The 16449-nt window shown below is 50.7% G+C and overlaps 5 protein-coding genes across 5 annotated transcripts; 2 read left to right on the plus strand and 3 right to left on the minus strand.

The window, feature by feature from the left end:
• Window positions 1-424: 424 nt before the first annotated feature.
• MICPUN_65029 (hypothetical protein) lies at window positions 425-2302 on the minus strand. Its single transcript, XM_002506964.1, has one exon. It carries the CDS (start codon window positions 2299-2301, stop codon window positions 763-765), a length of 1539 nt encoding a protein of 512 aa, XP_002507010.1. The 5' UTR covers window position 2302; the 3' UTR covers window positions 425-762.
• A 429-nt stretch (window positions 2303-2731) lies between these two features.
• Window positions 2732-3919, minus strand: MICPUN_65030 (hypothetical protein; the record flags this gene model as incomplete). Its single annotated transcript, XM_002506965.1, has 1 exon — window positions 2732-3919. The coding sequence occupies one exon, from the start codon at window positions 3917-3919 to the stop codon at window positions 2732-2734; it is 1188 nt and encodes a 395-aa protein (XP_002507011.1).
• A 1405-nt stretch (window positions 3920-5324) lies between these two features.
• Window positions 5325-7172, plus strand: MICPUN_65031 (hypothetical protein; the record flags this gene model as incomplete). Its single annotated transcript, XM_002506929.1, has 1 exon — window positions 5325-7172. One exon carries the CDS (start codon window positions 5325-5327, stop codon window positions 7170-7172), a length of 1848 nt encoding a protein of 615 aa, XP_002506975.1.
• Window positions 7173-9663: 2491 nt separating this feature from the next.
• On the minus strand, window positions 9664-10893 carry MICPUN_65032 (predicted protein; the record flags this gene model as incomplete). The annotated part of the gene is made up of 1 exon (XM_002506966.1): window positions 9664-10893. One exon carries the CDS (start codon window positions 10891-10893, stop codon window positions 9664-9666), a length of 1230 nt encoding a protein of 409 aa, XP_002507012.1.
• A 2305-nt stretch (window positions 10894-13198) lies between these two features.
• MICPUN_65033 (predicted protein) lies at window positions 13199-13819 on the plus strand (the record flags this gene model as incomplete). The annotated part of the gene is made up of 1 exon (XM_002506930.1): window positions 13199-13819. One exon carries the CDS (start codon window positions 13199-13201, stop codon window positions 13817-13819), a length of 621 nt encoding a protein of 206 aa, XP_002506976.1.
• Between the last annotated feature and the right edge of the window lie 2630 nt (window positions 13820-16449).

Here is a 16449-nt window from a genome sequence, read left to right on the forward strand (position 1 = left end):
TAGTCGAATCGGTATTGTTTATGAATGATGCATGCATGGTGCGTACATATGTGTCGTGGCGGCGGCGGGTCCGTTATTATTATTATTAAATATTAATTCATCATATAATCTATCTGTTATTACCGAAGGTAGTTATTACATAATCATCTCCGTCCGTTTGCAGATAGCTAGATATATAGATATTGTTAACGTTGCTTGCTGTCGGGAATTTTCGACGAATATTTTTTTGAGTGTGGCAAGATCGTGTGTGTTTTATTTGTGGTTTCGGAAAAAAATCTGAGATTTTTTGCCAGTCAAAACCACGATCAATTTTGAAAGCAAACGTGTGTCAATTTGCAATTTGCCTATCAAATCACCGATCAGTCGAGCGAAAAATCAAAACACTGTGTGTGTTTTGTGGTCGGATTGTGGTGGGGTTAGTGGAAATCCAAAAAATATTCGTCCAAAATTCCCGACAGCATCTCTATCTCTGCAGAATTAATAATATATAAGTCAATCTATGATAGACTATATGGAAAAAGTGTATCACCCTCGCTCCCTGAGCCAAATGATGAAGCACTAAAAACATATCAGTAATATTTGTCGTGCTGCGAACGAATAGTGGAGCATCCGTGCAAATTCTCTACCATCCGGTTCATATTTCTTGTGGAGTGTCTTTCAGGGTTTATAATTCGTGAAGCGTGAATTCATGCATTTTTTTCATTCAGACTGTTTGCCACTGCTTCGCCAAAAAACGCGATTTTTTTCGGAAATCGGGCGAATTCATTCGCTGTCCTCCCCCTCCTTGAAGAACTCGTACTCCTCGACCGCCCCATTCGTGGGCGGCTTGCTCGGGACGCCCGGGATTTTGGAGTGGGGCATCTTGAACTGGTTCCCACCGTCGTGTGAAACAATCTTCAGGGCCACGGCGCTCTTGAGCCTCCACAGGTTAGTGAGCTTGTCCTCGCTATGCCACTTGCGGTACACCTCCTGAACCTGCTCGTCAAATCTCAAGAAGCCCCATCCGTCCTTCTTCGTCTTCGCCAGGGCGCTCTTGAGGGAATTGAAGAAGCAGAAGTCGTTGAGGTTGGTGTCGGGTGACTGGGGGGGGTGCTTTACCCAGCGGATCCGGCGTTCGCGCTCCTCGAGCCCCTCCTCGACCGCAGTCTTGATGCCTCTCTCGTGAGGGGTAGCACCGTCGTACTGGATCACGATCTCCTTCGCCCATGGGCACTTCCTCTGTATCGCTGGCACCAGCTTGTTGATGATAAAGTCCGCGAAGACCTTGTGGTTGATGCTTTTGATGGGTTCGAGATCATCCAGGCCGGCGTCGCGATTCTTGCTCTTCCTCTTGGTCTTGGTCAAGGTGGCGAATGGCCACAACCCAACCTTGGCGTCGAACTTCTTCTTTTTGTTGGGATTGGCGACTGCGCTCAAGTACATCATCGAGGGGACGTGTCGCCTCGCGACAGTCATGGGGACCCTCCCGCAGTGTCCACCCTGGCCGTTCTTCATGTCTCGTGGGCTGAGCTTCCTTTTCCCCTTGAATTGAAACATGGGCAGCGAGACCTCGTCGATGTCGATCCACACCGTCGCATCGTCGCCCCAGCGATTGTGTTGTTCAATCCGGTTGTGGTACGCCCACAGGCGGCGCTCTTTCATGTGGTCCTCGGTGAGTTTGGGGCAGGGGCGCTTTCGTATGGAGCGCCACTTATCGCGATGGTAGGTGCGAAACACCGTGGCTTTCGAGATCTTGAGGGAACATTTCTTGTTGAACTCCCTCGCCATCTCCTCGAATGTGAGCGAGCCTCGTGCCTCCTCGTTGATGTCCATGAGCACCTCCTTGTCCTCCTTGCTTAGCTTTTGAGGGCGACCCGACCCAGGCTTAGGATCGGCGGTGCCTTCCCGTATCTGCTTGGCGTAACGTGCATACGCATTCTTGTTCAATCCGTACCACTTCGTCGTCTCTGCGATGCTGATACCTTGCGCGAGTCCGTCATCAACCGCTTTGACAAACCGAGCTTTTTCGGCGGTGCTCAGGTTCTTGTTGGGAAGTCGGAAGAAAGGGACCTCCGTCATAGAGATAACTCCTCGCTCGCGCGCGCCAACGCTTCTCCGCGATGTAGTCCGCGTCGGTGCCGATCCGTAGATTTCCCTTCGCGTCCTACGCCGCGCGCGACCGCCAGAGCCCGGCGAGGGTGTAAACAATAGATTTGCGTTTCTTCGTTCGAAAGTCGGCACCGTGTTCTCGTCAAGATGGCCCGATATCGGTGGTGGCCGCGGGGTGGATATAGCCCGATAGTCGCCCGATGGCGACGACATGGCGTGAGCGTGATTATCCCGGTTGGAGACGGCTTCAGAGCCGCGTGGGGCGCCCTGGGAGGGTGTGGAACTGACCGTTCGCGAGAACACAAAGTTCAGACTGTTTGCCATAGAAAAGGGAAAAACCATAATTTTGAACTGACCTTCGGCCCTTCTGGCGCGCGCCGAACGGTCGATCAATCGTTCGCTGACCGGGAGAGGTGGGGGAAACGATCAATCTGCCTTTCGGGAAAATCCCCTTGAGCGGAACTTGCGGTGTTCTTGAAAGTGACCTTAAACCTAGGGTATTCCACAAGAAATATGAACCGGAGGTAGTAGCGTCCGTAGCGTCAGGTAGCGAGGCATATCTCTAACAGCCGGTCGTTCCGCGTTTATAGCAGATACATTACGCCAGTGATTGTACCTCCACCCTTAGTCCGAGGCAAATGTGTTATCGAGTCAACCCATGACGCGCGCATCGACTATCAGTGTGGCATCCATACAATGTCCCACAATATCCAGCTGAGCCCCTGCACCGTCGGAACGCGTCAGCGAGACACAGTATTTGTTCAGTGATGTTCGCAGGAAGCCGAGGAAGCAGTAACGCGGCGAAAGATCGCTCAGCGTAGTGTCCCTCGATGATGTTATCACCCCGCTCAAGCATGATTTGCATTCTCGCCAACGATGGAGCTGCGTTCATGATGTTACGCGTTTGGACAGCAAAGAAACCGGAATAACACACGGGCATGATTTTGTCGAGCTCGGGTGCTCCGAGCATTTTCCACCACGCCCCAAAAGTAGGAACTGCACTCGCCGAGAAGAGTTTTTTGTTCTTTTCGTCAAGTTCGCTGTGATACCGACCGTAGCTTACATAAGAATCCATCGTGAACTTTGATATTTCGGACACATCGTGCCAGAACGACCATTCAGCGCCATAATTAAATATAGTATCAAACCACGATTTCCTGTGAGGTTTTATTTTGTCAAAAGTGAGTTTGTAGTTTGGTAGTTTGCCACAACTGAATCCCGAAGGCCCTGAAGCTTCTGCGACCACTTCAGTAAGATCCCTTTGTTCGAGACCAGTATGATGTGGCACGGCAAACGTGTCCTTCACAAACAACACCACAGATTCTGATTCCATACGTTTTGCGCCACCAAGAGTATTCATGTGATAAGCGAAAGAATGATCGCAACGGCCAACGTTGGGAAGCTGGATAATATGCGCATTCGCAGGTGCCCCGACCACGGGTTTGCCACACTTCGAATACACGGTTACACTACGTACATCTAGGTCAGATGTAGCGTCATTGAACCAATCCAAGGCTTGTGCACAGTGAGAAATGACTATTGATACCTTCAAGGATGTATCTCTGTTGTTGAGCCCAGTGTCGTTGCCAAGCACGTCGTTTAAATACCCTCGCCATAAACTGCGTGGACCGCAACTCACGGTGTATTCATTTGGAAATTTTAGGAAGGGCTGCCCCGCTGCTGATATATGGTCTTCAACGGTACCTTTTGTGGTTAAGGCTGATTTGCCCTGGCTGTCATCAAAATCATGTATTTCGCTCGCAAGGAATAAAATGATAGGTATGTACCACCAAAGCCTTTGCAGTTTGAGGTACACGCTTCTTTGGTACATGAAACCGTAACAAACAGGATCGTCACAGGTAATTGCGTTTGGGCATATCCTTCGCTGAAATGATACAGAAGAGCTGAATCACACGCGTCGAACGAGCGGGCTAGCGTCGCGACACGATTATTGGTTAACGTTTCCCAGTATCTGTTGTATCTGCTTGTGGCCTCACAGGATCTGAGCACCGTCCGTTCAGCGGAAGGCTCTCGTGAATGACTCCTAAGCACCTACTCGAGGTACTTTTCCTCCTGAACACCCGCCGGATTCCATCGTCCTTCGTGGGCTCGTCGCACTTCTACGATCGAAAGGTATTTTGTGAGCCATACATCGTTCACCGTAAAAACCATTTTACTACCTTGATTGCTTGCTTGATTGGTACGAACGCTTCGTAATTCTTTACCTTGCTTATCCTTATATTCATTCGGTACCTTCGAAGGTACACATGCATGCATGGTACACTAGCTAGACTATGAAATCACGAATGGGAATTTTGTGGGACTTTTGTCACATAACTTCCAAAATGTAACAATCACCTGGTACCGTTTATCAAGGTCGAAGGTCTATTCGTCTCATACATTGTCGACATTTATGACACCATTAAATCAAGAACGATGGTCTAGCGCTACATATAGTTGATGACATTTTTGTATTTTTAGTTCGAGAACCTTGAGTCAGCGTCTCGTAGTTGTCACGTAATGTTTACTCATAAACGGGTATTTAAATAGGGTTTGATATTTACATTTACATATTTAAACGTATTTTTGTCACAACGAACGAAGGTACGAACGAACGAAGGTACAAATATACGACTAGTCTTCCATGCATACATATGGCTCGTCTCTGCTTATTATTATTATCTCCGCTTATCTCGTATATGAGGAATCTTCTGGTTCATTAACTCAAGAAACGAATAGAATACCTTGCTTGCTTGCTCATTACTTATTACCTTCGAAGGTAATAACTAATTTTAACTTATTATTTCCTTCGTACGAATGAAGGTATCATATTTTATTCATAATATCTTCGAAGTATTCGTTAATAATAATAAGATCTTATTATGTTTCAGTCAAAATTATTTTGATTCATGGACCCTGAGACCGTACCCGGGGCGTGACAATGGGGGAGTCTTCGGGAAAATATTACCTTCGTACCTTCGAATGAAGGTATGTACATACGTACGTACGTACAATATGAGTTTCGAATTCGTTCAAATATTAAAATACGAACGAACCAACGAACGAATAATGAAGGTGAAATAAATAAAGATAAATTTAAATAATACCTTCATTCATACGTTCGTACCTTCGACGTAAGGTAAGAAAACACCAATTAGCATCACTTCCCGAGAGACCAAAGCCAAAACACGCGCGACACATCACCTTCACGAGCTTTTAAACACTCCTTGTAACAGATGGCGGACTCTTCCGAAATACAGTCCAAACCGGATGCAGAAATACAACAAAGCAAACGCGACCAACAAGATTCGTCCTTTTTAGAAACTCTCGTGCCGATTCCCGACTTCTTCTTTAACATCAAAGCGGAGATCGAACCCATCGGCGGGTCGAAATGGCGCATTCGTATATTTGGATACATCTTGTATTTCATCACTTTATGCGTGATGTTTGGATCTTTCGCGTACTATTCGCTTCCCGCGCAGCGCGTGAGCTTGGAATCTATTGTCACCTCGGAATGGCAAAAGCCCGGCTTTGTGTGCAAGCCCCTCCAGAAGACCGCTTTGCACGGTCTGAGCACGGACTGGAGTTTCGATGAATGTGTAAGTGCTACATCGAGTCCGAGCGCGGAAAGTATCGTATCGGTGCAGAAAAACGATGGCTCCACCCAGTTCGACTTTCGTTTCGCTGCGAAAGACGGGTCAACTGGAACCTTGAGTTTCTACGACATTTGGAACGCGAAGAGTGTTGAGACGACCACCTGGGAGAAGGAAGGTTTTGAGTGCAGACCACTTCAGAAGACCGCTTTGCACGGTCTGAGCACGGACTGGAGTTTCGATGAGTGCGTAAAGAACGTAAATGTGCCTGATGCGACGAGCGTCAAGTCGGTGACCAAACACGCCAATTATGTCCATTACGACTATAACTTTGCGAGCGACGGCGACTCGAACAAAGGCGTCATCAGCTTTTACGACGACAGATACGCATCCTCTGTTTTGCAGAAAACCAACCAGGCGGCTAATGACTGGAAACGGGATGGATACTCGTGCTATCCGGAACCGCCGTACGACAATACTTTTAACGTGCGCTACAACAGCAGTGAATGTGCTGCGGCGGTGCTCCCACCATCAGAACTCACTGTTGTGAGCAAGAAATATTTTCCTTTTGGGACCAGCGCTCCATATCCATGTGTATCTGCAACCACGCCCACTGTCTACTCAAGATTAAGTATCCAACATCGGAAACCATGCTCTGGGTACATTGGGTACACTGGAAACGTCCTGCCAGGTGGAAGCGGTTTTGGCTGCGTTAACTCTGGCGCTGAAAACTATATTTTCGTCGGAACTCTTGATGGCATGTGTAATACTTACTATGCCTCCGGCACAGCAATTCTTAAAACCGATGCTATTCAAGCCTGGAATGAGATTCTCGCCACTACCGCAGACGGCGATGGCGAATTCAGCAATGATTTCATCTGCGGTGAGCTTAAACTCAACGGCAACGGTTTCCGCTGCTTCGACAAGCCCAAGCCCCCGACCACCAAGGAGCTCGCGATTCAACGCTACGCCTCGGAGTACCCGCCCGAGACCATTTGCGGACCAATCAAGCAGAACGGTCCATTCCGCTGCAAACCAAAGGAGAAGCCCCCGACCACCAAGGAGATCGCCATCGAGCGGTACGCCTCGGAGTACCCGCCCGCGACCATCTGCGAGCCGCTCAAGCTGAACAGCCCTTTCCAGTGCGCCCGCAACGTGGAGGTGCCCGCGACGACGCGGTTGAGCCTTTCGGTCGCCGCGGCGCAGGCTGTGTTTGCGCTCACAGGCATCGCGCTTGTAGGGCTGCTGAGAAAACTCCAGAAGCCGTCAACAACGTCCTCGGAGACCTTGTCGACTGATGGCGACCTGCGTTCTATGATGCGAAAGCTTCGAAATGAGTTTCACTCGACGTTTGATCAGCTTCGCACCGGCCAAGACCAGCTCCGCACCGGCCAGGACCAGCTACGCGTCGGCCAGGATCAGCTCCGCGCCGGTCAAGGCACTCACGAGGAGCTCATTCAAAAGCTCCTGAGCAAAGAAGGAGGTCGTTAGCGGTGTCCTTACTTTCGTTTACGTCACGTTCCTCTGATATGTCGATCGTTACTTCATCATGTTCCAAGCGACACTAAAGTTTTTGTTCAAAGTTTCTTCTCCGTGTTTTTGTGCTGCGTTCGTAAAAGAATAAAGAAAGTCGTGTCCCCTGATCAAGCATGAACGTATTTTTCCGCGACTCCGCTGATCGTCACACGTGCCGTCCTCGAGTTCGGTGCCAAGACTCGCGATGGTTGTCGAGCTAAGTCGCACGAAGTATAAGCCCCTCGAGGTGTGATTTTGCGCGAAATTCGCCCATAGATTTTCAGGAATATTCAAGGAAGGGCTATCGTTCACTTTATTTTATTTATTTTACCTTCGTACGAAGGTATTTATTTGCTTGGTGAACATTATTATTATTATTGATATTTTGATATTTTGATGATATATTGCTTGAGACTCCCCCGTTTTCCCTGCCACCTGGACCAATCAAAATTCCGTATTATTTTTACGCCCCGGGTACGCCCGGGTACGATCTCAGGGTCCATGAATCAAAATAATTTTGACTGAAACATTAAATACCTAGGTATTGATTATTGCAGAGATATTTTATTCGGCTAGCCGATCTTACACGACCCCAACTTCCCAAAATGTAACAATCACCTGGTACCGTTATTAGTTTATCAAGGTCGAATGTCTATTCGTCCCATACATTGTCGACATTTATGACACCATTAAATCAAGAACGATGGTCTAGCGCTACATATAGTTGATGACATTTTTGTATTTTTAGTTCGAGAACCTTGAGTCAGCGTCTCGTAGTTGTCACATAATGTTTACCTTCGAAGGTACTTATAAACGGGTATTTAAATAGGGTTTGATATTTACATTTACATATATTTAAACGTATTTTTGTCACAACGAACGAAGGTACGAACGAACGAAGGTACAAATATACGAACGAAGGTAGACTATATTTTAGTTCGATAAATACTACGGTAATCGTAATTAGAGCGCAGAGGTAGAACATCGGCCGTAGAACTTGTGCCCGGAAGGAATTTGCTATTTCCATCGCTCGAGGGATTAATAACTCAAGAAACTTCATATAAAATCGAGGGTCTAAATGTATCGGTCTCTCGCGAGGCGCGCGTCGGCCCCTCGGGCGATTCTGATCGTGAACGTCGCGTCGCCACACTCCTCGCGACCAGCGGCGTAGGTTGCCCTTCTCAATGCGTCTTTCACCGAGGCTTCACCGAAGCTTCATCGAGACTCGTCCCAAATCAGCCTCCCGGAACCGAACGTCCCTGTTCATCAGTCTCACAGGGAGGCACCTACGGATAAGTTATCGGCTTAAAAGTGTGCCAACCTGGTTGAAATCCAGAATACGATATGAATATCTCCGTTAATTACGAAGGTAATATCGATCAAACTAGACTAATAATAAAAACTAGACTAAAATAATAATTTGGATTTCCGTTTAAGATTTTAGGTTATGGATTTTGGCGGGGCAGCCGGTTTGCTCTCGGAACCAACTTTTGTCCCTCTGACAAATTCATGATACGAAACAGAATCTCCGTCACGATTCTCGCCGCCATAGGCGCGGGGGTCGCGTCGCCGCTCGGCGCCCATCCATCCAACTTCAGCGGGATTTTTTTCCGTGGGACGTCGGGGTGAGATAAATTGTATCCCAAAAATTTGTGCGGAGATATGTTTTACATACAGGTTTATTTCAGGACAAATACGGGTGTGAAATATGACTAATTTAACTTGGCTTAGAAATCTCACGGGAAATGCTAATTTCACTTTTCCGGAGAACCACTGACTAAGTTGTCCGGGAAATCTGAGAAATTGTTAAATGAAATTTGACGGGCTGATCCGGTCCCCATACGAAAACTTGCCAGCGTGCCGCGCGAGCCAATAGAGCGGAACGTTGAAAAGGAGATTTTCGAATGGTTCGTTATTTATGAGTTAAAATTTCCCGTGAGATTTCCCGCACGGGAAATTCGCGTATATTTCCGAGGGAAAGCGATAAAATACAAGGAAGCTAATCGGAAACTGATTTCCTTCATACCACCTCACCTTAATTCGTACGGGAATCGAAATGGCCGTGAGCTTTACGCCTCCCGTCTTTCATTTTAACGTGACTAATTAAACAAGCACGATTTCTGGACAAAAACGCTTTAGTAACGTATGATTTTGTTAATATAAAAGCTTCACGACACCTCCAGGTACGCTTCTGACATGTCGGACATGGATTGGTTGCACTTTACGATAGCATTGAGGCCTACGACTCATTAAACAGCTGGGCTAATGATCGCATTCAAGATAATTTTTTGGCTGAAAACACCGAATGCTTCTTCAAGCTATTTTCCGGAGGTGAGAATGCGCAGCGAGTTGAACAAACTGAGCGTTTTTTAAGTTTCATCTGGGGAAATGAGTATTACATGGTCACTATCAAAGCAAAGCAAAGCAAAACAAAGCAAATGCAAGTTCCAAACAAGTCGTAGGCGCGTCAATAGAACCTCCCCTGCTCATCACGCCTCTGGTGGACAGACCGATGGCCCTTGCGGGGCTTGGGGGGAGGAGGAAGCGCGGCATCGTCATCGTCATCGTTTCCGTGATATTGGTCGTCGTCATCGCCGCCTCCGCCCCCGCCTTGCTCATCCGGGTCACGCCTGTTCCAGCGGAGCAGTATGAGAACTGCGAACAAGCCTAAGCCTATAGCACCAACAAATATGAGTCGAAAAGAACCGGCAGGAAGCGCCGTGCATTCTTCACTCACACGCCTGCGGCGATTTTTTTCGATCATTGTAATGACCAGGGCGATGCCATCTACGACTTCTGTGTGCATCTTTGCGCGCTCATCCCCAAAAATCGAAACCCAAATTAACAGAAGGACGAATGCGGACAGGATGAATGCGGACAGGATCGCCTGAACGCGCGCGAGGTCTTCGCGAATCGCAACCGGCGGTGTAGAAGTCGGTGTTGAACTAGCCGATGTTTGAGATTCCGCCGGCGAGACCGTTGACGGTAAGGTGAGGGGCAAGACCGTTTGGACCGCCGGTGAGACAGCAGTCAGCGCGCGCTCATTACCGCTTGGGGTTGAAGGAGCAAGTGGTTCTCCAAGCCCCAGCGGCTGCGCCGACGATTGGCTGCTCGGTGTTTGAGCACCCTCATTACGGCCGGGAATTGAAGGAGCCGTTATTTCTCCGAGCTGCTCCTCAAGTTCGCGTATAGTTTGCAATCGAGTTTGCATCCTACTCGAGAACTCATCAAAATCTGCCAAACGACGTGCTTCTAACCGAAGCCGCTGATTTTGCCACGCATTTCTTCTCCATGCGTCGAATCCTCTGCGGAGTACGATTGCTGTTTGATAACGCTGCGAAATCTCCCACATCCTCAGCAGATATGTTCGACGTGCCTGGTACGCGCGTTCCTGGCGCACGTATGTACGCCACGTTAAAAATATGTTGTTTCGCTGGTAGGTTAGCCTGCGATGGAGGAACCTTTCGGCACGTCGCATGGTCGCCTCCCGCTCTCGAGAGCGAATCGTTGCAAGCATCAGCTGCAAATCATTGATGAAAATCTTGGCACGTCTCCTGACGGTCGCCAGATTGGCACGCAGTAACTCGACTTCTGTGTATCCGGTCGGGGTCTCTGTTACTGTGTACCTCGGGGGCTGAGCATCGCTCTCGAGAACATCTGGCTCCGTATCAGCCTCGATCTCGGTTATCGACACCATCTGTTAATCCGGCCGTTCCTAATCTGTTGAGACCAACCAGTGTCCGGCCGTTCCAAATCGGATGCGACCGCCCAGAATGCGACCGAGGTCGATACCAGTATATCGGTGCGCGTTTTAGGGTTTAAGCGGATATGGCCGGGCAAACTGAGTTTTGAGAAGCGCGACGTCGCGCGCGCTCAGAACTTAGTCTTTTCGTCTGAACTTTCAGATCTGGTCGTCCGTTTGCGCTCGTTTTCAAGTCGGCGAAGGCGTGCCGTTGCTTTGCTCGCGTGCAGAGTGTCCTTCCCGGTGTTCACAGCTGGCTGAAATCCAGAATATTCTGGATTTCAATCAATCAAGTTTGGACATATTTAATATACGAACGAAGGTACGTACTTGCTGGTTAATATCCTTTAGAACCTGGGGGTATATTTCTTTATCGGACATATTCGACCGATAATGAAATCGGGCATTTTTTGCAAACTGAATACCCTGCAGACTGAATAACCATATGTAGTAACCATATGTACGTAACCATATGTACGTATATATGACGAGGAAAATTTTCCAGATTTGTCCGCCCGGAATGAAAATTTTCAGATAACTCGTAATACGAAGGTATTCTGGATTTCAGGCAGCTGTATGTGGACACCCCGGAGATAATAATAATACATAGTCTAATAATAATAATTCTCCAAAGGCCGAACCGTTCGTGAGTGCGAGTGAGGGTGAGGTGTGAATCGTTCGTCCTGTGGGTGGTCGGCTAGCCGATGAGGCATGCGCGCATACGTATATTATATATACACACACACTATTACTGTCGTATACGTAGATAGTTGATAATAACATCGATCGTTCGTATTAATAATAAGTAAGGCTTGAAATACATCTTTATTTTTAAGAGTTAGGTCGTTACGTCACCCTATCTAGCTGTCTATCTAGTTAGTCATTAAATTTCAAATTATTACGTGATTTCATAGTTTAGCAATAATAAGCGAAAGCAGTCATCCAGCGCAGGACAAAAATACGTTTAAATATGTAAATGTAAATATCAAACCCTATTTAAATACCAGTTTATATGAGTAAACATGGTGTGACAACTATATGGGACACTGACTCAAGATTCTGGAGCTAAAAATCCAAAAATGTCAACAATGTATGAGACGGATAGACCGTCGTTCTTGATTTAACGGTGTAGAAAATGTGGACAACTATATGTAGCGCTAGACCTACGTTCTTGATTTAATGGTGTCAAAAATGTCGTCAATGTATGGGACGAATAGACCTTCGACCTTGATAAACGATACCAGGTGATTGTTACCGAAGGTACATGTTTGTATTTGGCCGGGAGATTTCACGGGAGATTTTTGACTCCCATTTGACGGTCTAATTCCGTCCCGATACTTTTGCCATTCTCCCGGAAATTTTCCCGTGGGCTTTCCCGTCCGGGAGATTCGTCCATTTTCCCGGACGGGACATCTCACGGGAGATCTCACGGGAAAATTTAACTCGTAAATTACCATTCGAAATACCCATATAAAAGTTCGCTCGGTTGGCTCGCGCGGCGCGCTGGCAAGTTTTCGTATCAGGACCGAAAGAGACCGTCAAACTGGAGTTAACAATTTCTCAGATTTCCCGGCCAAATTAGTCCGGGGTTCTCCGGGAGAAGTGAAAATTTGGGACGAGGAACGCCAGTGACGAAGTCACATTTATGATAGTACCACATTATTCTACATACGTACCCCAACTTTTTTTGGAACTATGTTACGTTTATTCGTCTTCTGATTGGGCGAGAGCTCGATCATTTGCAAAAGTCATAGACTAAACAACCGTACGGTCGTCGTTTGTTACTTTATTGCAGACTAACAAAACTGTGCGACGCCTTCCGTGTCTTTGGACGACGACTGTTCTGCGCGACGTCCTTATCGTTGCGCTTGGCGTGCACGTAGTCGTCGTCCTCACACGCACGCCACTTGTGAACGAAGAGTCGACGCCAAGGCGCCTTCTGGTGAGGCGATGGTAGACGTCGAAGTTGACCGATGTATCGATGAAAATTCAGCTTCAAACCATAATAAGTAGCCCTTCTCAATGCGTCTTTCACCGAGGCTTCACCGAAGCTTCATCGAGACTCGTCCCAAATCAGCCTCCCGGAACCGAACGTTCCTGTTCATTAGTATCACTGTTGTCCTGACGAACGTATGGCGGCCAGTCTGATTGCCTTGTTGCTAATGACTTCCTCACATGCCCATCAGGACAGATCTGTCCTTGCAAACTTGTTCTGTCGCGTTTTTTGGCTTTCCACAGGCAAATAGTCACAATCTTGAAAATGGACGATCCCTTTAAAATCCCGCTCGGTCATGGTAGTCATGTTGGCTGGGGGCGCGCGGGCACAACGCGCACGCACGTGGTCACATGGGTGCAACACGGCGCAGAAGCTACGCGGCGACCGAGCCGGCTACCGCCGCAACCGGTTCGGAGGCTCCCCAGCTGGCACGGCGTCCTCGCCAGCGAGGGTCTCGACGTCCGCTCGGTGGAACCAATGCGTTGGAAAAACGCTCTCGGGCTAACCGCTCGCGACAAGGATGGAAGTCGCGACATGGCCGTCGAGCTCTGCCGCGAGCTCTGGCCCCAATGCCCCGATCTTCAAGACGCCTCCAAGCTTAAAAAGCATCACAGGCGGGCGGCGGCTTTCCTCATCGCGGCGTACGGCCATGCGAGCTCGGGAGAACCGCAGGGCAGGTTGCGCGAACGCGACCCCCTCTCGGTCATCCTCGCCCGTCTCGCTCGGCGAAAGAATGGTGAGGAGGAGGAGCCGGCGCCGGCGACGCCGTTGGCGACGATTGCCCTCCCCCCCCCCGAGGCGGCGCCGGTCACGCCGGTGGACCGGGCCTCTGGGCACGCCACGCCGGATGACCCCATCACCATCGACATCGACCTCGCTCAGTGAGACACGCGTCCTCTCGCGGGATGGATGAGATGGTGAAGGTTGGTTGAGCCGCTCGAAGTGTTACCAGGTTTCTGAAGTGAAGCAAAAATAGACCGTCGAGAAACCCATATAAAAGGACCCATTAAAATCCCTTCACACCCGTCCTTGCCGAAGGGATTTTTGCAAAAATCCCTTCAGAAAATCCCTTCAGTCTTCCCAATTTTAGTCAGGATCTCTCAGACCTGTCCTTCCGGCTGTTCGTGAAGGGATTTCAGGTTGACCTAACTGATATCAGGACAGTTTGTCTTGACAGAAACCGCAGCGCGCTACGCGCTCCGCTCTCTCGCTCGCGCGCTCGCGCACTCTCGCGCGGCCGTTTTTCTCACGCCGGGTCGGCGCCTCGGGCTCGGACGAGGACCTTGATGAGGCGACCGCTCGTGCTCCGCCGCCACGTCACGCGCCGGCCCAGCGTGGCGGCTCGACGCGGAGGCCAAGGATCACCGGGGCGGTGCCAAGGGGGCGGAGGAACGAAGCGGCGCAGCCAAGGGGGAGGCTGCACCCACCGCATCAGCACCCACCCGGGATCGCGGGGAACGCGACGCTCCAGTCGCCCGTCCCCGTCCCGCGGGCGCAACCACGAGAGGGCGAGGAGGTGGCGATCCCGACGACTGCAGTAAACGCCGGGGGGCATCGATGCAAGGAGACGTGCGAGCTCTGGGCGTCGCGCTCCGGAATGGGCATCGGTCAATTCCTTTCTCGGAAACAAACTGACTGCCGATCTTTCTTCAAACGCGAATGACAGATTTGGTCACAGCCACTGACAGGCGCGCGTGGAGCCATGCCGCGACCGCCCAAGCCGCGGTCGCCGAAGCCGGCGACGAAAGAGAAAAAGACGACGTCCCGCGCAACGAAGACGCAAGCGCGCTTGGACGCGGGTGCCACCCGTGCATATCCGTGGAACGCTTTCTTCCCGGCCAAGAACCGCGATGCCGACAACAAGGTCGTGTTCAGGTCGAGGCAGATGCGGCTGCTCGAACAGGTCGGCGGCGCAGCTCAAGCGGAGATATTCTTCTCCTCCTCTGATGATGAACTCACCCCCCTGGGGTTGCAAGCGCGGCGCCTCGTCTCTGAAGCGATCTGCTCTAAGGACAAGAGCACGGCCTTGTCGTACGACGCGCGGCTCCGCTCGTTCGAAAGTTTCTGCCTGTCCGTCCTCCCCGACGGCCACGCCGAGAAGAAGCGCATCCAGCGCATCGATCAGGCGCTGCTTAAGGAGGAGAAGAGCTTTCGACTGACCGAGAACACAACCCCCAACGCGTGGATGCAGTACGTCGCCGCTTTGAAGGCCCCCGCGACGGAGAAGTTCAAGTTCTGCGACGGGACGGAGTTTCACGGCCGCGGCGTCGGGTGGAAGGTGGTGGAGGGCGCGTGGAATGCGCTCAAGTGGGCCGACGAGGCCCTCACGGGCACTCCGACCCGCCTTCGCATGGACGGTGTCAGGCACGCGATGCAGCTGATTCGACGGGAGTGGGTCCCGGAGGCTGCGAAGGCGTTTGACGTCGCGGAGTCGCTCCCGCGATTGCATGATGCTCTTTTCGTGCCCGAGTACGGCGGTCGCGTGAACCCTTTCAACTCCGCCATCATGCGGCAGGAGGTGCACGCCATGTTCTACGTCATGCTCGCGTCTTGCGCGCGCCGGTCGCTGTTCACGACGTACTCGCCGCGTATCGACCAGGTCACGTTCTCGGAGGCGGTGGACGCGTTTGGGGTGCCCATGTATTACACCATTGAGTTGGAGCGGTGGAAGGGCAACCGCGACGGGCTCAAGAAGCAGCAGCTCCTCATCAAGCGCAACCCGGTTTCCCGGAAGTACTGTCCCGTTGTCGCGATGTTGATGTGGTTCAAGACGTTGGAGTCTATGGGGGTGGAGAATGGGCCGTTGTTCCCGGCGCTCGACGACTCGCACAACAATTTCAGGCGCGACAAAGATGGAAACATCTTGCACATGACCGGGGCAACGTGGTCGAGATGGTGGGGCAGTCTCGCCACGTACGTGGGGGGCAGTCTCGCCGAGACTACCACGCACTCGTTGCGTCGCTCGGTCGTAAAGTGGGCGGCGAAATGCGGCGCGCGTGAGCTCGACGTGGTGGAGGCTGGGAGGTGGGAAGATTCTTCTGGTTCCTTCAGGTTCTACTGGAAAGACGGGTCGCAACGGAGGGTTGAGTGTGAGGCGGGAGGGACGGTCGACCCCGTTCTCCGCGTCTGGAAGTGGGTGCCGACTGCGTATAGCAATAGCGCGGGATGATAGCGCGCTCGCTGAATGTTCCGTCGAAGCCTCTGTACAGTATAAGATATACACGGTGTTCTACATGCTCTCACCCTTGAGCAATCCCACCAACCCTCCCCTCCCTTGCTCGCGCACGCGCAAACTCCGCGACTCGCTCGAACCTGTCCCCGACGGTACCCAACATCTTCCCACCGGCCGTTCTGAGGTCGTGGTAGGTCGTGGTAGGCGCGATACCATCGGGGAGTCCCTCGGGGTGCGTCGCCCCCCAGTACGCCTTCAGAAGCTCGCCAAAACAGTTCGACAACTTCCGCGCGTCCGCCCTTCCCGCCCACGCCTCCTTCCTCCGGTCGGGAGTCCACATCCG

Source organism: Micromonas commoda, chromosome 17 (genome assembly GCF_000090985.2).
Source record: "Micromonas commoda chromosome 17, complete sequence".
Lineage (NCBI taxonomy): Eukaryota > Viridiplantae > Chlorophyta > Mamiellophyceae > Mamiellales > Mamiellaceae > Micromonas > Micromonas commoda.